Here is a 19,857-nt window from a genome sequence, read left to right as displayed (position 1 = left end):
GGTCTTTGCCCCCCCAGTCAGTCCACACCTCCTCTCATCCTCAAACGCGCGCTCGCCGGCGACAGAGCGGCTACTCCGTGCTAAGGCGGAGCAAGCGAAAATCAAGGAAAGAAAAAGAAATCAAGAACCCAGTATCCTCGTTGCCAAGAACCCTGGGTTTGTAGGTTTTTGTAGGGTTCTTGATTTCTTTTTGCCAAGAACTAGCAAACTAGCATTGACCGAACCAAAAACAGGAACCGCTCTATGCGCTAAGGGATCACCAAACTAGCAATCCGCAAAATCGAAGCAAAGCACCGAACTGAAGAAACGCCCAAGAACTCGAGCCGCATTTCCGGGAGTAGGAGCAAGAACGGAGGAGGGAGAGTAGTGGAGGACCATGCACAAGACCTCGGATGACCGCCTCGGTCGACTCGGCCTGCTCGGCTCGCGGGATCTGCGACGTCATCGCGCGCACCTCCCTCCTACTGCCGCCGCCGCCCTCCGATGAGAAGCAAGAACCCATGGCCGCCGCCTGGCGAGCGCGAGCGGGAGGGAGTAGGGTAGGAAAACGGGCAAGCGGCTGGTGGAGCGATATGACACCGGACGCAGAAGAAATGCTGCGGGGTTTGTCTTTGAGGGGCATGTCTTATAGATGGATAGGAGGAATATTCGGGATGTCGTGGTCTTATAAACTGCGGCGCCTCTAGATTAGAAAACCGTCGTATATATAATATGCACGAAAGATATTAATAAATTGTAGCATCATGTGAGCGTCGACTTTACGTAGGAGGTGTGAGTGTTGCTCGTGAATTGGTGAGATATGTTGATTAGGTAAATCATCCCACGTACGACGAAAAATGTCACGTGGAGATAAATTATTAAAAGTTATTTTTACAGTGACTTATTATTTCTTCGATCAATTATTTTGTTTTACTATTCCATTGTATTCCATATATATTTATACACGTTACATAATTCATATTGTAAAATTATAATCTCTTAAACTTAAGTAGCAATTAAATACCGTTATGCAAAAATAATATGTTGCTATATTTGAAAATAATGATTTAGCTGCAATAGATCATGTTTTGTCTAGATTTAATCAACCGTATAATTGTCAAATGATGTTATTGTGTCTTAAAAAACAAGGATTGTCTAATGATTGTTGTCAAACAAGGATTTTGGGGAAAAATAATGCTTGATTTGGCAGCAAGGGGAGTCAAACCCTAGGGAGAAAAGCTGCTAGGGGAATTTTAGTGGCAAATCAATTTCCCGATGGCAAATCAATAGACCGGGAGGATCTCCCCACCTGGGTTTGGAACCAAGAGGCTAAATTCCCCTTAGAAAAAAAATACTTCAAAAATTCAGAAAAAATTAAAGAAAAATCAGAAATAAACATCCTTGTTCAAGTAAACGCATCGTTGTTCAAACGCATTCAAACAACACAGATGGTGATAAATGGGTGGGTATGAGTGGCTGACCTAGAGTGACTTGGGATGTGCTGAGCATAATGTATGTGTGCAGAAGATGGGAAGTGATGGTCCAAATCAAAACTCTCATCCCCATTACTCAGCTCAATAACATCAGTAGTTCAACACAGTAGTAATAAGCAGTAAAACATTACATATTCTAGCGCAATTACGACTAGAACGACCAGTGATTCTCAGTAGAAACAGAGCATTCAAACATAGCACATATGGCTACACCAGATGCTCAGCACAGGTACCCATATGCTCAGCTAAAATAAATGCATTCAAACAGTACTGAAACAGAGCACATAACCAGTTCCAGCCACATCCCTATTCCCATCGATAATAAAACATAGCACAAATAGTTCATTCCATCCCAATAACACCAACTTGGTTCTGATTGCGTAGTAGTTATCTCATTGAAGTATGGTCCATGAGAGATCTACAGTCATATTAACAATTAAAGGCTTATATTCAACATATAATTCAAAGCAAACAAATATAGACAAATAGACATGTTAATCAATAGTCAAGTTAATGGTCAAGATAATAATTCAAAGAAGCTACAAAAGATTAATAATTCAGAAGCTACAGAAGGTTAATAAATTGTCACAGAAGGTACAAAAGGTTAATAATTCAGAAGCTTTTAAGGTTAATTCAGATGCTACAGAAGGTTAATAATTATCATACACTGAGCATATTCAAAGAGACATACCTAATTTTTTGTTTTAGCCACATTAATCGAACCTTAGAATTCTTGGTTGTAATGAATATCTTCCTGTGTGTCTCAGACTCAAAGACATCCAATATAGTAACCCATCAAATAGAACAATAAATCAACAGCAGTAGCCAGCCAACAACTTTCAGCTTGGATTTCACCATATAGTCTAGATCCCTAGAAAAATAGGTTACTAAAAGATTTTGTACAAGACTACAGCCTCATAAATCATGAATTATCGGAAAGGAATAGGACTGCATACATCAGGGTGATGCATGAACAGAGTTTTCAATTAATAGAACAATTCAGCTAGCTAACAGCATATGAGCTAACTTGACACAGTAAAATAGCATTCAACATCACATGTCAGTACTTCCCCAATAAAAGACAAAGCGCTCATTTTTTCTAACCACAATATAGCTAGAATCAATCAAATCTCCAATTTCACAAATCATCAGAATACAAGTACCAAAATTTTCTTTCTATGCCTGTGATGACGTGAACAAAAGTATACAAGCACCATAGAGTCCAGCATAGCCACACATCATGCCACGAACCAAAAACATATCTGGTGTTGAGTTACTTGACTAGAATTTTTGCTGACAAAAGTTCAAGCTCATAACTGATCCCTATATGATTGAATTAGTCTACGCTCACCTAATATCACTAGAAGTAAAAACTCCAAACATGTATTTCCTGATCGGTTCTATATTTTCCAATCAGCCATCAGAATGAATGTGAATAAAACTCGCCAGTTCACATCATTTGGATCAAATATGCATGAACAGCTACACAAAGAAATGCGACACACAAACCAAAAGATGTTTTACACATTAAAATGAATCAATATGCTAAACCCAATAAATGGATGCCACATACAAGCTAAGGTACAATGCTAGAAAAGAAAAAAAGATTTACGCTCTTAACGAATCTAGAGTTTCATCCAAATAAACCAATCACTTGTATAATAAAAAACAAATCAATACTTGAAAACACTACCTCTAGACATGCACAGATAGATACTAGATACAAAATTTTCTGCGTATAAAAAAATTAGAAATGTGGCACCTCCCTACTTCCAAACATTTAGGATCAAAATGAACATTCCTACAGCAGAAATGGGACAACTCCCTACCAAATCTTTGCGTATTTTCGTATACATTTCAGCATCAAAAGAAAGATTCTTATATACAAAAGAAAAGAGCAAAAGGCGGCACCTGATGGCTGATGGGGAGCGGAGGTGGCAAGGAGTCCGAATCTGAAAAGTCCGCCGCCGTAGGAACTGCGTTAGGTCGTCGTTCGCTTGTGTCTGCAGCTTTTCCTCCCTGAGATCTGCAAGAACTTTTGCGAGTGTGAGGTGAGGTGAGGAGAGGAGAGGAGAGGAGAAACCGTAGGGAGAGGCTGACGGAGGAGGACTTACCTGATGCGGAGGCGGTGGAGAAGACCGCATCGAGGGGTGCACAATAGCGGAGGAGAGAGTAGCACAGCCACACGCAACGACTGCGGCGGCGGCGATCTGTCGAGCAACAGAGGAGTCAAGTCGAGGGCACGACGGGGAAAAATACCAGACCTCAGCAGATCGGGTGCGTTTCCGCGCGGATAATTGGGCTCGCTCGGGTCGAAGAACTCCCTGCAGCAGGCTTCCAAATGGATCGGAAAGATCACGCGTGAACTTCCTGTGAGGGGAAAAGGCCGGGAACTCCACAGGGAAGTGAGCTGCCAAACTAGCCCTAAGTGGTGACGCAACCACCTGAGTATGCGCCTTCTATCTTGAGTTGTGTAATCCGTATTACTTGCAAAAAGTACGCCTTCAGACTAATCTAACGTACCAGGAGAGGGACCAGTTGGCTTGATCCAGCCATCCAGGCGTCCAAAACGAATCATACGGCTGGCTACACCCGAATACCCCGATCCGTGTCCGAACTCTGTGGGCGCCTGCTTCTCTGTTTTTCTCAAACTCCTTTGCCGCCGCCGCCGCCAGTCTCGCTCTCCGGCGAAGGGTGTTTACCCAGGGGACCATGGAGGAGTACGGAGGGGGAGACCTCCTGACCGAGGCGATGGGCTCCGCGGCGCGGTTGGTGGTAGTAGAGGACTGCGTGGAGGCGCCGGGGGCCTTCGTCCTCCACCTCCTCCTCAAGCGCGCGCTCGCCGGCGGCGGGGCGGCTGCCTTCCTCGCCCTCGCGCAGCCTTTCACCCATTACGACCGAATCCTGCGCAAGATGGTGCGATTCACCCCCTCTACACCTCACTGGCATTTCGTCGAACACGTTTTGTGCTAACCAGCTTTGCTTAGCTCGGATGCCTAGCTGCCTATATTAGTTTCACTGTTACATTAGCGCACATATTACGTGTGCTTAAATGCTTAGTGCATCTTTGTCCATGTCACAATGAGCATTGATCATCTTGGGATTAAAGACCCAAATTGATAGGATCCTAGTTGATCTTGCTGTTAAAAGAAGGGTGTTTCTGGGCTCTTGTTGGCATGCTATTCGTCAGATGTGTAATCAGGCATCTCAGACCACCCTTTCCAACGGCTTTGGGAATTGTAGGAAGGTTGCCTTTTGGTATTATCTATTATCAGTGCACTCTGCAAGTTAGTAGTGTTCAAAACCTGTGCTAGACTGTATATATTTCCAGTTGCTATATCTGTTCTGTTCATTCGTTAGCAACAATTACTCATGTACTTAGGCAATTCAGAGTACCAGCGAGCCCAGGTTCAGGCTGGTCTTTTCTAAAATTGATAAAATGCACTAGTTTCCAATTTGGATCAGTACGATGAGGGCTCGGTTTCTGTAAACTCTGATTTGGATGCTTTATTGGAAAGTGCATGCTGGATTTCTCTGCTAGTTGAAATCTACATAGCAGCTTTACCTTTTTTTAATCTTCTGAAATTTGCTAGGGATGTAACCTTTCCCTGCATAGGAGGAACGAGAGGCTTCATTTCTTTGAATTGCAAGCATTCCCAGGCAAGCAACCATTTTATTACCTTGTGTTCTTTCCAGATAATGTTTGGATGATTACTAACTGGAGAGATGCCATCTCGTCTGTTCCTTTACTGCAGGTGGAGCTAGGGATGGCGCCATTGCTGATAGCTTTGTTCGACTGTACAGTGAAATTCAAAGAGTGGCGGAGGCAACCAGGAGTGGAGAAAATGCAGGCCAATTCACCATCGTGATAGACGATGTTTCACTGTTGGAAGTTGCGGCCCATGGTTCCATAGACAATGTGCTGGACTTCTTGCATTATTGTGTGACTCTTACATCTGAGATGGTAAAAGATCGGTCGATGAAAAAATGTCAGTAGTTTTGCTAATTGTTACGTTGTGTTCAAGTTGTTTCACTTATTTATGTCCTGGCAGAATTGCTCGCTGGTGATCCTCGTCCACGAGGATATATATGCAGGCGAGGAGAACAATGGTCTTCTTTTACATTTGCGCCACATTGCAGATCTTGTGGTTAAAGCAGCACCTTTGAGCACAGGCTTGGCTGCTGATGTTCATGGACAGGTTAGCTTTTTCTTAATCCTGTTCACATATGCTTGTATCGGTGATGGCTCAATTTATTTCATTTGAGCTGGTTATTCGATGAACTTGCACTACTCGTCTTATTTTCAATGTTCGGCATACTCTGTTTTACTCTGATGTTAATCTTCTGAAGCCGTTGACATGTCTGTGCAGCTTTCGGTGGTCAACAAGGGTACATTCAGCGAGCAAAGGGCAAAAGCGCAGAAGGTTTGGAATTTCCATTTTAAAGTGAAGGAAAATGGTGCGGACTTCTTTTATCCAGGGAGCAGACATTAGGGAGTACTTTGTAATACTGGCAGAGATGACTTTTGTTGTGATAACTGGTGTTGCTATGCTTTGCATGACATCTGCTAACCTACGTAGTATTTCAGTAAAGTTTCGTCGAATCCTTTCCTTCACAAGCTTGCGTTCAAGCATTCGCTACAGCCAAGTTCATCGAGGTTGACCTACCATAATAGGGTCTATTTTGCATCCTTCTCTCTTTTATTTAAGGAATGAGAAGGGGCAAGCGGCAAGCCCCTACTTGTGTCATATTTATATTTATATACGAAAGGAAAGAGTTTGCAGAGCAAAAACAAAGAAAAACAACAGCTAAAGAGGAATGCAAAGGAAGTAGTATTCCCTCTGTCCTAAAAATAATGTAACTCTCGCTTCCTAAGAAGACAACCAACTTTAAATTTAACCAAATTTATACAAAATAGTACTAACATTTATAGTACAAAAGATTAATCATGTAATATATTTTCATACTAAATCTATTTGGAGATGTGAATGTTAGTACTCTTTTATATAATTTGGTCAAATTTGAAATTGTTTGACTTCTCGAGAAGCGAGAGTTGCGAATTTTATAACCCTTTTTAATCTAAAATTTTAAAAACAACCTAGGCTAAACTAAAATTCCAAAAAGTAGCCCTTTTGGTCGCACCACAATACCTGGCGCGACTAATAATTGAGTCCCGCCTGTCGGGGATACATCCCCAATACGCGCAAGGAAGGAAGAAGTCAAACTCCTACTAGGACTCATCTCGTGTAATCCTACTAGGACTCCTCCTTGCAATCCGACTAGTAGTCTGCCCCCTGGATTATATAAAGGAGGGCAGGGGTACCTAGTTCGGCAGGTCACACCTCAACACCCAAGCGCAGGGCGCAATATACAAACACCCCCAAACAGGACGTAGGGTATTACGCTACTCCGGCGGCCCGAACCTGTATAAATCCGTGTCTTGTGTCCTCGCTTTTACCTTCAAGTTCCAAGTCCGGCGATCCCCCGCTACACATTCTGCTACCTCGGGTACCCCTCGGTAGATGGCCGGTATAAATCACCGACAGCGCCAGAACATGTAGTGCGACTGGCCCTCCACGCTGGCATGGCGCACGCGGGGGTGGTCGTGCTGGCAGCTGAGTTGTCATGACTGAGTCGCGCCACATGCTCTGGCACGACTTAGTCGCACTAGGTAGCGTGGCGCGACTCAGCACATAACAGCTAGGCCCACCGGTCCCTTTATTTCTCTCTCCCCACTTCTTCCCTTCCCCTCCGCCCGACCCGAGCTCCCTCTCTCCCTCCCACGCGCCCCCCACTCCCCCTCTAGATCCCCCCCATCCCCCACTGGATTCGAGGGGAAATCGGGGAAAATTGCTCCTTGAAGGTACCTCCTCCAATCTAATTTTGTCTAGATTTGGTGATTTTTGTAGGATTTGAAGTGGCTAGGATTAGGTTCGGTTTTGGGTTGGAACGGTGGTTTGAGTACGAATCGGGCATTGTTAGGTGCGTTGTATAGTTGCATTGATCGATTGTAACGCTTGTCTATCGTGTAGTTTCTATTGCATGTTCGGATTTAGACGAATTTTGATGGTGCAGATGTTGAGTTATATTGGAGAGCATGAATAAATGAAATGTAGCTTTGAGGATGTATTCATAATTCAAAAATGGTTGATTGATGTTCATGGAAATTTAGAAGTTAGTAATGGAAGAGTTTATTTGTTAATAAAGATGTAGCATATTAGAATTGATTAGAAATGGTTATTGCTTACTACATATGTTTTCATATAAAACTAATGCTTAGATTTTGAAGCTATGAATTGGTTACTACATATTAAAGTGATTATAGATTGGTTGATGTTAATGGAAATGTAGAAGTTATGAATTGTGCCATATGGTCGAAGTTTTGTTTCTAAAATTTATTTTGATATTTGATTTAGAATGATGGCGCACCATCTGCGATGTCCACTCCTTGAGATATTCTACGATGAGCACCACCATGGGAGGAAGCTTGAAGAGCGTGTAGAGGTATGTGAGCTCCAAGTTTATGAAGTTGTAGTTAATCTTGTCATGAAGGATTGATATTAATGATGTGTTGATAATAAATTTTTGTTTGCAGGTTTTGAACCCTTTACGACCCCACACTCACACTCCTTTAGAGTGGGATGATAGGTACGCCCCGTACCTTCAACGGGCGGGTTTCCTCCCGCTTGCAACATTGGTGAAGGTGGGGCTATCGAAGATGAATAATGCTACCCTGACAGCGCTAGTCGACCGGTGGAGGCTGGAGACACACACGTTCCACCTTTCCTCCGATGAGATGACAATCATACTTGAGGACATATCTATGCTTTTTGAGCTTCGTGTGGATGGGCGAGCGGTGACTGGGAACATAAAGCCGATTGGATGGAGGGACATGGTGCATTTGTTGCTTGGAGTCTGTCCTGAAGATCCTCCTCAAGATGTGAAGGATAGGAAAACTACAAGAGTGAGTTTGGCTTGGTTGGTCCAGCACTTTGTCATCGCCCACCCGCTGCTGCTCAGGAGGGAGTTGTTGCTAGGTACGCTCGTGCATGGTTGTGGCATATGGTGTCTGGGTTCCTATTCCCCGATTGTAGCGGGAACACCATTCCTTGGATGTGGCTACCAATCATTGCGCAAGAGTGGGAGAACATTCGAACTTATAGCTAGGGTCCTGCAACTCTTGCATGGTTGTATCGTTAGATGTGTGATGCCTGTAGGAGGACTAGGACTAATGCTAATCTTGGTGGGTGTGCCTACCTTCTCCGGTTGTAGATGTGGGAGCGCCTTCCAATAGGTCGGCCAAAATGCCACGCATATGGTGTACGTGCTATGCAACCCAATATATCTTGTTTCCAAGCATTTGTTATTTTAGTAACCTTCAATTTGGTAATGTGTTGCAGAATTTGCCATATGACGGTGATGAATCCTTGGCTACTGTCGAGTATCTTTGGAACAACGTTTCTACCGTCCACGACAACCCAGGATGGCGTTACATAGACTACAGTAACACCATTGACTGCCTTAGAAGTAGCCATGTAAGTGCAATATCTTTTCACTACTACCATCTATGTCATAGAGTGTTTATAGGAAAACACATTTGCTTAGAGAGTTCAAATTGCATATCTAGGTAACTTGGCAGCCGTATAGTAGGAATGAGGTTGAAGAGATGGAGCTTAGTTCCATGTGCAAGATGGATGAAGAATATTGACAATCTGTTTGCCCCTAATTCGCTTCTATATTGTCGAGTACCATCTTCCAAATAGGGTGATGCATCAATTTGGAAAACTTCAAACTTGCCCTCCAGAGTATAACAACACAGGCCAAGACCTGCACCGGTACGTACCTTAAAATTATTCAATTGATTAATTTGTAACCATCTAACCTTGTTGGTTTACTAAATAAATGTAGAATCGATCGTCGCAAGCAAAGGGGTGCCAAGAATGGGAAGAAGAAGCTCATTCATGCAATCAACACATGGAATTTACGAGCAAACAACAGGGATTATGGCAGGGCTGTATGCCGTCATGGGCCGTTCAATCAATGTTTGGACTGGCTGAAACAAAACACACGCCTGAAGCTCAAGGTTGCAATGGATGCTGCCAACATTGAGGACCTACCTTTGGATCCGGAAGATGTTTTCCCGGAGTTGGAATTGATTGCACCACGGGAGTTGGTTCTATCACCCTTTCATTGATGGTCTTGCTTCATCAACAAATGAGACTTGTTCTTCACCACCATTTCCAATATCATCTTCGCCACTACTTTGTTCTTCTTCAGAGCCCACGGATATATCATCCTTATCCTCATCATCCTCCAAGTCGGCAACATCAAAACCATTTTTTACTCTACATGTATCGAAGTCACTTTCATCACCGCTACCATCTCAACCATGAGAACTATCATCATCACCATCCTCTTCATCATCCTCTTTCTCATCAACCTCATTGGCCGGTAACACATCTTCCTGAGTTAAGTGTTCGATAGGCTCATCGCTATGAGGCATACACCGAGGACAAACATCAACAATTAACTTGGTACAAGCAACTTGAGAACCTTTCACCAACTCTTTGTAAAATAACCAATCATCATCACATGCAAGAGGCATCAATACATAGTGAGATCTTTTGTCACCGGCATCAAACCTTCCACGAATTTTTAAATCCTCTTCCTCATTTTCAACTTTGAACAAAGAATTAACTCGGCCTATTATATCATCAAATGTTGGAGGATTATCAAATCTTGCTACTTGTTGCCTCATTCTTACAAACTATCAATTATCATCAATCGTGCCACCCGAGAAAAAACGAATTAAACGATCCATCTACACACAACCACCAAATTAAATTGATTACATGGACCTTCACCTATTTCCTTACGACTTCTGCATTACCAAACATATAGAAAAACTATATCTTGAAAGCATTATTGAAGAATTTTCAAAAAACAATTTACCCACAATTAACACTTCGAAATCCTACCATGCAAGAGAAACTACACGATAAGAAGGGGTTACCATCGACCACTTACCCGATACAGCACACCTAATCATAGCCGATTCGTACTCAGTCCACCTATGCAACTCAAATCATACACAAAACCTAACCACTTCAAATCCAACTAAAATAATGGATCAAGAAAAACTAATTGGTTAGAGTGGATGAGTTACCTTCCCGAAGTAATTGGAGTGGATCTATAGGGGGAGGAGTGGGGGCGGCGTCATGGGAGGGAGAGAGCTCGGGTTAGGGCTAGGAGGAAAAGGGAGGAAGTGAGGAGGAAGAAAGGAGGGGCTCGACGAGCCCGCTGTGTAATGGGCTAAGTCAGCAGTAAGCTCATCCACCCTACGCACGCCGCGCTAGCTGGAGCACCGGTCGCGCCACATGTTTTAGCGCAGCAGCATGGCATGACCAAATGGACTACTTCTTAGAATTTTAGTTTGACCTTAAAACTTAGATTAAAAAGGGTTAAAATAAAAAAAATCAAGAGTTGTATTTTTTTTTTGACAGAGGGAGTAGAACCAACATATATTTATTGATTATTATTGATTCAAAAGCACGATCTCCAAATGAATGGCTGAACGAATCAACGATCCCAGCTCGATCCTGATGCATATTCCATTAGCAATGCCGCTGCTGGTTTGCTCCTTAAGAATCTTGGCCAAGTATATCTCTGAAGGGCCAAGAGAAACTGAAGATTGCAAACCGGCATACACAGTAAAACTCATAGATATTACACAGTTTGACTCCATAGCACTCTGATCATCTGAAGTCAACCACAGAAACGATAACTGGAGCTCTTATTAATTGAGGAGTACTCTAGCGTTGGGAATCAATGGGCTGCTACCAGCAATGCGAAGACCTGCCTAATTCTCAGATCTGCAAACGAAGACACCTTGTTATATTAGTAGTCCCGTGTCATCTCTCTATATCTTGGCCTGCTTGATCTTCTTGTCCAGATTGTCGCACAAACTGCCCACGGACCCGTGGCCGCTGCTCAGCTAGTCTCTTCCTGCTTTGGTAGCGAACCTGCAAATAGGCGGACAAGACCATTAGAAGATAACGGTCCAATGCAAACTTCATTCAGGCCAGCAGTCAGGAAAAATGAAACAACATCAATGTGCAATCTTGTAAAAAGATGCAGTCAGAAAACAGAAATTCGACTTATTTCAGTGATCTTGTGCTGGCATTATCAAAATCAGGGCATACTTGGAAGCAGCCAGCAATTTTTTTCTCCTCTGAAGGTAGAGGTTAGTTATAATCAATTCCATATTTTATGATAATATTTATGCAAACCATTTGGATAGCATTACAAGTCTTTCTCGCTGTACTCAGTGGAATTCGCAGGGCCCTTCCACTATATTACTGATTTTAGGACTTACTGCTACAACAGGCATGTAACTGAAAGCAGGCTACCTTTTTACCGAAGTTCCGATCTTTCCGCTTCAGTCTGAATTTGTTCAATGCAGCTTCACGTTGAGGGAACCGATTCTGATAAGTGCCATTGCCACTTCCACTTCCACTGCCACCTCCAGCCACATTTTTGCTCATAGTGCCATTAACACTCTCCATGTTTGGTCTTGCAATGTTGGGAGCAGCACTACTTCCATTCTGCCCATTGGACCCATTATGACCACCTGAGACAGCCCCATTCACACTGTAGTTTGCAGCGTGTCCTTCAACAGGAGGATCAAACACATTGGATGAACCACACTGAGCATCTGATGATCCACGGTCAATTGATGGCTGTTGCTGTGTCATAACATGGAGGTAATAATGGACGTGATGATGATGTTGCACGCAGCTTTGTGGTACCTCTGCTGGGTGGCCCACTTTCACTGCATTGGAAATTCCTTCATCAGTTTTGTCTTTCCCCACTACATTAGCTGGTGATATCTGATGCGGCATAGGATGGAATGCTGAGGTATGTTGATTAGATTTTACAGCTGACGGTGATGTTACTCTCTCCCTGTTACCCGAAGGCTTGGCGATAACATTCTTTGTACTGGAGCCCATGTCATTATTGTTGCTACTGCCATTAGAGCCCTGCTTTATTGGAGCAGCATCTGAATTTGACTTCATCTTGCAGGTAGAGTCCGTTTTAACAGCCTCAGAACTGTTATCTTGTGGCGAAGAGCTTTCCCCAAATCCTGCTCCACCTTGATTGGAAGCCACAGATGTATGGTACCTTGCATAATCAGAAAGAGTTAGCATGCAACTTACAATTATGTTCATAATCTAGTAATGACACTGATATTATGTTTTGCACCTGGTGAAGGCTGACAGATCTGATCTTCTCAAAATATTCCATTCATCATGGATTTCCGTTGTAGCTCCATTTGTTTTCAATCTCTTCAAACCCAACTCATGGGGTGTCACTTCGATATGAGAATCATGATCCTTATCATTTCCAACGGGCATCTTGGCAGGGCAATCAGGTGCATCAGCAACTTGTACTGCTTGTTGGCCCTCTGTGTTTCTGGCTATCGAGCTAATCAAATCAGCAGTTTCAGTATTTGGTTCACTCAGCATGTTTGTGCAGTCATCTTCTTCCATCACTTTCTTTTTAGATTTGCATTGGGGAATGTGAACCTCATGCCGTTTTTCTGTTGGATTAACAGAAGTATCATTGAGAGATGATTGATATTCTGCAGTCGAATTCCTAGGAGCACCTATCTCTAAGTATTTCCCCATAGATTCATCTGCAAAAACGTGGAATTTGGTTGAATAAGACAGTAGTGCGAAGTATGAACTGTGGAGAGGTTTGCTTCTTCCATACGATGGATGTTGTGGAGCATATGATAATGATACCTTTATTCTCCTTTTGTTTCTTGCTGTTCCTTTTATTTGCAGCTGGTAACCACTTATTACTGCATATCTCTGATTTGGGGTGAATTACTTGTGCACATGTACTATCAGGTGGATCAGCTAGTTGATCAGGAGACATTTGTTGTGGACTGTCAATCTCCACAGCACGCTTTGTCCATGAACTCTGCATTTTAGAACATATTGTGCACATGATAATACAACAACATAAAAATACTACACATAGAGAATGTTAACAGACAATATATTACTTCTCCAAGAAATAAAGGTTACCACCAAGTGCGTCGATTTTAATGCAAATGATAAATAAATTTAGTTTCCTACTTTAACTGTGGCATGTAAATTGGTTATTTAATATCATATATCCAGATATATCACAGAACAAATAACCTTACGACCTAATTTGTGATGATATATGAACTTTGTTCTAAGTAGTATTCTACTACTAAACTTTATTTTGTATATATGGTTACCTATCCATCCAAATCCAACTTCATATGTAAGAATAAGAAATGAACTATCAAGTGGTAATTAATGAACACATACTTGAGTGCCGCTGCCATTATCACTTCCATCCCTAGCATTGAGTCCGACACTCAAGTCGTCATCTTCTTCATCGTCATTTTCGTCATCATCATGACTGCTGGCACTGTTGTTCTCATACTCGTCACCAGTATTTGGTTTGGCACACTTTTGTGTCTGGATGCCACTTTCACTTCCACTGCCACTGGACTGAGTACCAAAGAGGCAAATCTAATTATGAGTAATCACAAAGAAAACCGAGAGCGAAAAGTAGAGTCAAAGAAACTATGCATCATGGTTCTGCGAAATTAATATCCAACAAAAAGGCTAGAACAAAAACAAACAGCTTACACTGTGGCATCGCCTCCAAACATGCTGCCAAAGGTTCTTAAGCTCATTCTTACGTAGTGGCTTTACTAAGAAGTCAACTGCACCCTTTGACAAACACTTAAACACCATACTCATAGAGTCATTCGAAGACATCACTGCATGCAAACCACATCAGTGTAGCAGCTAAAAGTATTTAAACTAAATAATTAACATGACAACATTTCATGTGCACTAGAGGAGTTGAGGAAAGCTACTTACTAATCACAGGAATGTCCTTGCAGACTTTGTGACTTGTGATTTTGCTAAGCAGACCGATGCCAGATAGACAAGGCATGAAAACCTCAGTCAATACAAGGTCAATGTTGTTCTGCAGATCTTCAAGATGTTGCCATGCATGTAAACCATTTTCTGCAGGGATAACTGAAATGGAAGGAGATAAATTGCTGTCAAAACATTGAAACAACTAAAATTCTCCAATTGTAGATATTGATAGATAAAATCTTCCACTGCTCATGATTAACAACCAAACATGATTCAAGGGATAGAACATAGAATAAAATGGATTGGCCATGTTAACAAATACATCAAGGATACAGTTTATGTTTTCAATATCCATGAAATTTTCTTGAAGAATGTACGTATTATTTATCCAAAATCCATACCACAGGAACTGGTGGTTACCAGTGTAACAAACTAGTCAGGGAGCAGTGCACTGCTAACTTTGGTACAGTGGGAGGGCGCGTAGAAATAAGACAGTGGCAGGCACATAGTTCAAGTTTAATCATAGTCAAACCACTCTATATGCTTTTGGTCATTAGCAAGACAAAAACAAAGTTCCACGATCAACTATAAGAACTTAATGCAACATAACAGAAAGCAGCTGCATAGATGCTACTAATTTATTAGTTAATTACATGCATTTCACTTGTCATATATATCACACCAAGCCATGCTTTGATATACCAGACTTCTCATGCTTTGCTTCCAGTCAAGGGCTAATTGATTTCTCTAGAGCTAGTTCTAGTTGTGTACCTACTTCTCCTAATGAAATAAACAAACTAACAAAATGACATCCAATAAAAGAGTATTATTTTCTGCTGTCAAATAGAAAATAGTTTACATTTGCATTGTTAATTAGAAAAGCTGATGCTAATATGATAGAAGAGGGAAAGCTACTTGCAGATGAAAGTACAGCCCCCCAACCCCACCCCACCCCCAAAAAAACCCTCTTCCTCCAACATGCACACACAAAACAAAAGAAACTGAGATAAAGCTGGAAAATGAGATCGGAATGTCCCATTGTTGCAGCTGTTCCACCCAGGTGATCACGAGCAAAGATGTGAAAAGAGTGCAATATATATTCCAAGTTCACAATTCTTGTATGTTAGAATTTTCTAAGAGACAAAATGCAGTATATCTAAGTACAAAACATAGTTACTTATTGCTTATAACAAGTGGATTATACCACAAAGGAACATGATGTCATTCCAATTAGTAAACAATAATTTATATGTTTGCTAGGAATATGTGGTGTTAAGCTAGAGTTGATATTAATCCAACTTTTCACACAGGTCGAGTTTCAGCTTATCACTAACTTCTACTGGTAAGTTATACAATGTGCATCCTCAACCTTCCACGTCACATAATGCTAACTATATATACAATTGGTAGCAAAGTTCAAGATGGAAATAAAAAATATACATTGAAAAATTAGGTGAATACCATCACAAAGATGCCAATATTGGGCAATACCATTGGATGTGCGCATTACACATGGCCCACATGTTATAGCCATACCAATCACCAATGCCATTTTTCAAATCCACCCAGAAAGAAATGTCCTGGTGAACTTGATCATATAAAACTCCAAAAATATTTTCACAAGCCCCGTTTGATTTTAGCCACCTACCATGAGGATATGTGATTAAATTGACAGCTGATGATTTTCCATAATGGAATTCCAGGAAAAGCCATACAACAATGCTCATGATACAAGCAGTGGACAAATGTCAACAGAAGTCACACCATCTCTGCAAATGGCACCATCAGCAATGGCAACATGCCCTATGTGATCTAGTTACAGGTTTGGGAGCAAGTATTGGGCCTGGGCCTGCATCTCCCATTTTAAGGGCTACCCGATACTCAGTCCGTAATTTAGGACAGGAAAAGGGAATTCATAATATACTACAGGTGATTGTGATTTGATGATCAAGTCATGATCCAATGAAGTTGATGGATAAGATCTTAGTTCATAAAACTTTTCATGAGAAAATGTTAGTACTCCCATTGCTTATTTTCGAAAAGGAAGCATGCAAAAGCCAGTTAGTTAGTCCATTGAGTTGACTTAAGATGTTGGACAAGGGGGTATTGTTGGCTGAAGCCTGCAGGTAACGGCGTAACGCCTAGGGACACACTATTTTTCTTTGGTACATACTAACTAGTAAAAAATACAATAAGGCATTAAGTAATGTATCCAACATCACATGTAAATGACTGAAATAATTATAGCCCCTCGACGACCATCACCTTCCAGCTTCGAGCATTTAAAATTCGCCCATGATTTGACACTCTTGAATCTTGATCCCTAGTCAATTGTTAAAATGCAAATAGCCTGGTCTAATAAACAGCAAAAGAAATTTCACTGGCCCACCACGAGAGGCCCAGGAGATGACACGTGTCACTTATGTAATACAGTACTCCAGGTCACATTACGTGTTGTGGCACAGGGTGGCAATGTCACAGCCTACCTGCTGTGTACCATACTGCAAGTCTGCAATGCCCCACCGATCATGCTCCCAATTCACAGCAGGTTGCCCAGCAGAGAACTCACTCCAGACTTGGAACTGAGGCAGGTGGTCTGCCATCGTATGGGATCAGTGTATACCTAAGATGCTATGGGGTTGTATTAGATGAGACATACCACCTCTCAGGCCTGCCTTAGTAGTGGGAGAGGGGACCATTTTGCAATTTCTAGCAGGAGGAAACCATTTTAGTTTAAACATGGGAAGAGGGGGCTAGATGAGCCAAATGCAGTCCCCGTCGTACCTACATGGCATTCCATGCATAAACATATATAGAGATTAACCATGCATACCACACCCATCGATTGATGCACCTAGACAGTTACATTCACCATTGCACCTTCTTTCGCTAAGGAACATTGATATGCCAGTTAATTGTTGGATATAGAAATTATATCATGGTGATATTCAAGATGTGGTTGATTTTAGAAGTGCCATGTAAAAACATACTTATTTACAGAAGCATCATACACAAAGTATAAACAACCCAGGTGATTTCCAAGAACCCCTTCACTCCAATTATTTGAAGAAAAAAATCCCACATTGGTCCTAGAAAAGAGGGACATCCAAAGCAAAGTCTTTCATTTCAAAAAAAAAAGCAAAGTCTCTCATTAAATGAGGAAAGAAAGAGATCGACATAGCTTATTTACTCACTAGGCTATATGTATACAGATACTGCAACGAGCAATTGCATAACAAACACAAATTTTAATAACAAGCAATGCCAATCTACATCCTACACGTTTTTTCAGAACAGATTGCAACATGGCTAGTTCGAGTACAACATAAATCCAGGCTGGAAATATCAACTTTGTTTACTATCTAGTAGAAGGTATAGAACCAAGTATGTGACCAAATTTAATCAAATGAAATTATCTTTGTCATTTGCAGTGAATACCTTCATAGCAGCACTTACGGAGCAGGGCACTGACCACCTGACGAGTGGAGTCATCGATCTCCACCAGCAAGACTCTCAGTGTCTTCACAGGGAGGAACCTCTCCCACTGAATGGTCTGTCCCTGTTGGTCCTTCTGCTCATCCACCTGCTGTGCGCCTGGTGGCCCGCTGTGCCCATTGGGTAAGTCATCTTCCTTTTCCCTCCATTCATCCGCATCAGCCTCGGCCCCATGGTAGCCATTCGCTGTGGCGCCATTTGCGATCCCCCTCACATCCTTGTGGGAAGGCCCGTCCGTCCCAGCTTGGCAGGTGCTACCCATTTAACCTGATTCAAAGAGCGAGAGCGCAGCAGTGGTTTGTGCAACTAGAGGGAGTTCACAGATGGTGGAGCACTTCCTATGTCGGCGTCAGAAATGCATATGCTGAATCCAACAACGAATCTGCAAGGAAAACATACAGGAATCAAAGACCAATCTGTCCTGAACATAAGACATGCTCAGAATAAGCTTCTATTCTACAGTATGGTCAGGGAGGACTACTTGTAGCCGGGCTAGAAGAAATTTTCCTTAACCCATGTGCTCTGTGTCTGTGACGCCCAAATTCAGTTGCTTCCAATTCCTGAGAATCGTTAAGCAGCTCGTTAAGATTACAGAAAATACCCGTACAATACAGGGATTTGAAAAAGTAAGAAACTAAGGATTCGCGGAGGTTACAAATTTGGTATGAATTGACAGAACGTCAGAAGCAGCAGTCTCCCTTCAATCCCACTAATACACTGCCCTTGGGAGCTAAATATAGAAAAAAAAAAGGATACACCTCGTCAGACCAAACCTAGCAGGAAAAGTTAGTAAAGCAAACAGCACACTTCGAACTTGTCTCGACCGAGGAAACAGCAGCACCTCCGAGCCGCTCCACTCGAGGAAACGGACTTGCCGAGATCCACCAGATACGAGCCTCCGGGACTTTGCCGTACAGACAACCCCCAAAACCAGCTAAATTCGAAGGGGAGAAAATCTCAACAGCAAAAAAGAGGCTCAACGCGGTTGAATTTGCGAGCTAGCTCTCGGTAGCCACAGCAAAAGGGCGCGACGCGCACCTTGCGGGGACTCAGGACGCGGAGTCGTAGCCCTGCGGCGACGAAGTGGGGCCAGTGGCATGGGCTGCGCGCTCCTCCGAGAGACCCGGCCGCGTGGAACCTACGCTCGTGTGGAAACGAGGACGAGCAGAGCGTGACGGCGAGCGGGTCCAAATGGCGGAGGCGACGCGGGTGGTGTGATGGCGAGCGAGAGGGGAGAGGCAGGCGGTACATAACGGGGGAGGGGAAGAGGCCGCCGTGACGTGGAGCAAGTGGAGGTGAGCAGGGGGTGGGGGCGGGGCCCGCAACCACCCCGAGATCCGACGAGATCTAAAGCCGCGCGCTCCCTGCTGCCCCCGTATCCGCAGATCGCCCGCGCCCACGTGGAGCGGCGCGCGCGGGTCCGCTGTGGCTGGGAGTCTCTGAGTGGTGGGGCTGCAGAAGTCAAGCGGGCCCGCAACGTCGGTGGGTTAGGGTGGGTATGTGGGGCTGGGCGTGGGTCCGGGGAGTGCTGGGGCCCACGGCTCGGAGGGAAAGATCGTCACGGCGGGGGGCTTAACGGCGTTTAAGCGGGACCTGGAGAGCGATTTGGGAGCTAGAGCACTCCTCCATCTTCGCTGGCTTTTGTTTCCAGGTCTGGCTAGTGGCAGAGTGGGAGGTGATCAAGAGCTTTTCCAATTAAGTCGAATATAAATCTCATCACCGGACTAAACTTTGCTGCTTTCGGAAAAAAAGGTAAACTTTTCCAATTTAAGATGTTCTCCATTGTATTTCAAATTTTTATTTTACCAATGCTTACATCCAGCCATGCTGCAACGGGTAGAAAAGCCGAAGAATCGATCGAATTAAGGCCCTGTTTGGCACGGCTCCACTCCTAAACTCCAGTAACTCCATCAAAAAATTTAGTCAAACACCCCAACTCCAAAACTCCATAGAGTTGC

At 43.0% G+C, this 19,857-nt stretch overlaps 2 protein-coding genes across 5 annotated transcripts; one reads left to right on the top strand and one right to left on the bottom strand.

The window, feature by feature from the left end:
• Positions 1-4,064: 4,064 nt before the first annotated feature.
• Positions 4,065-6,090, top strand: LOC117836609 (elongator complex protein 6). Its single transcript, XM_034716077.2, has 5 exons — positions 4,065-4,388; positions 5,066-5,132; positions 5,228-5,436; positions 5,525-5,671; positions 5,843-6,090. The coding sequence occupies exons 1-5, from the start codon at positions 4,185-4,187 to the stop codon at positions 5,963-5,965; spliced, it is 750 nt and encodes a 249-aa protein (XP_034571968.1). The 5' UTR covers positions 4,065-4,184; the 3' UTR covers positions 5,966-6,090.
• A 4,891-nt stretch (positions 6,091-10,981) lies between these two features.
• On the bottom strand, positions 10,982-19,124 carry LOC117837064 (two-component response regulator-like PRR73). 4 transcript variants are annotated; one of them, XM_034716631.2, is made up of 12 exons: positions 18,938-19,124; positions 18,741-18,833; positions 18,555-18,629; positions 18,381-18,459; positions 17,843-18,281; positions 14,402-14,563; positions 14,165-14,298; positions 13,838-14,023; positions 13,277-13,457; positions 12,735-13,167; positions 11,882-12,653; positions 10,982-11,494 (listed from the first exon to the last, which is right to left on the bottom strand). In XM_034716631.2, exons 5-12 carry the CDS (start codon positions 18,159-18,161, stop codon positions 11,384-11,386), a joined length of 2,298 nt encoding a protein of 765 aa, XP_034572522.1. In that variant the 5' UTR covers positions 18,162-18,281; positions 18,381-18,459; positions 18,555-18,629; positions 18,741-18,833; positions 18,938-19,124; the 3' UTR covers positions 10,982-11,383. The 4 variants fall into 4 exon arrangements, with proteins under 4 accessions (XP_034572522.1, XP_034572521.1, XP_034572523.1 ...); XM_034716630.2 differs by having other exon boundaries at positions 18,741-19,124; XM_034716632.2 differs by lacking the exons at positions 18,555-18,629; positions 18,741-18,833.
• Positions 19,125-19,857: the final 733 nt, after the last annotated feature.

Source organism: Setaria viridis, chromosome 9 (assembly GCF_005286985.2).
Source record: "Setaria viridis chromosome 9, Setaria_viridis_v4.0, whole genome shotgun sequence".
Taxonomy (NCBI): Eukaryota; Viridiplantae; Streptophyta; class Magnoliopsida; order Poales; family Poaceae; genus Setaria; species Setaria viridis.
Note: the sequence above shows the minus strand (reverse complement) of the source record. Positions and strands in the feature narration are given on the sequence as shown.

Coding starts and splice junctions, on each gene's coding strand:
- LOC117836609 (XM_034716077.2), top strand. CDS start 4,185: ATGGAGGAGTACGGAGGGGGAGACCTCCTGACCGAGGCGATGGGCTCC. Junction 5,437..5,524: donor TGACTCTTACATCTGAGATG/GTAAAAGATCGG, acceptor ATGTCCTGGCAG/AATTGCTCGCTGGTGATCCT. Junction 5,672..5,842: donor CTGCTGATGTTCATGGACAG/GTTAGCTTTTTC, acceptor ATGTCTGTGCAG/CTTTCGGTGGTCAACAAGGG.
- LOC117837064 (XM_034716630.2), bottom strand. CDS start 18,161: ATGGGTAGCACCTGCCAAGCTGGGACGGACGGGCCTTCCCACAAGGAT. Junction 13,458..13,837: donor ATAATGGCAGCGGCACTCAA/GTATGTGTTCAT, acceptor TCTAAAATGCAG/AGTTCATGGACAAAGCGTGC. Junction 12,654..12,734: donor GATCTGTCAGCCTTCACCAG/GTGCAAAACATA, acceptor TGATTATGCAAG/GTACCATACATCTGTGGCTT.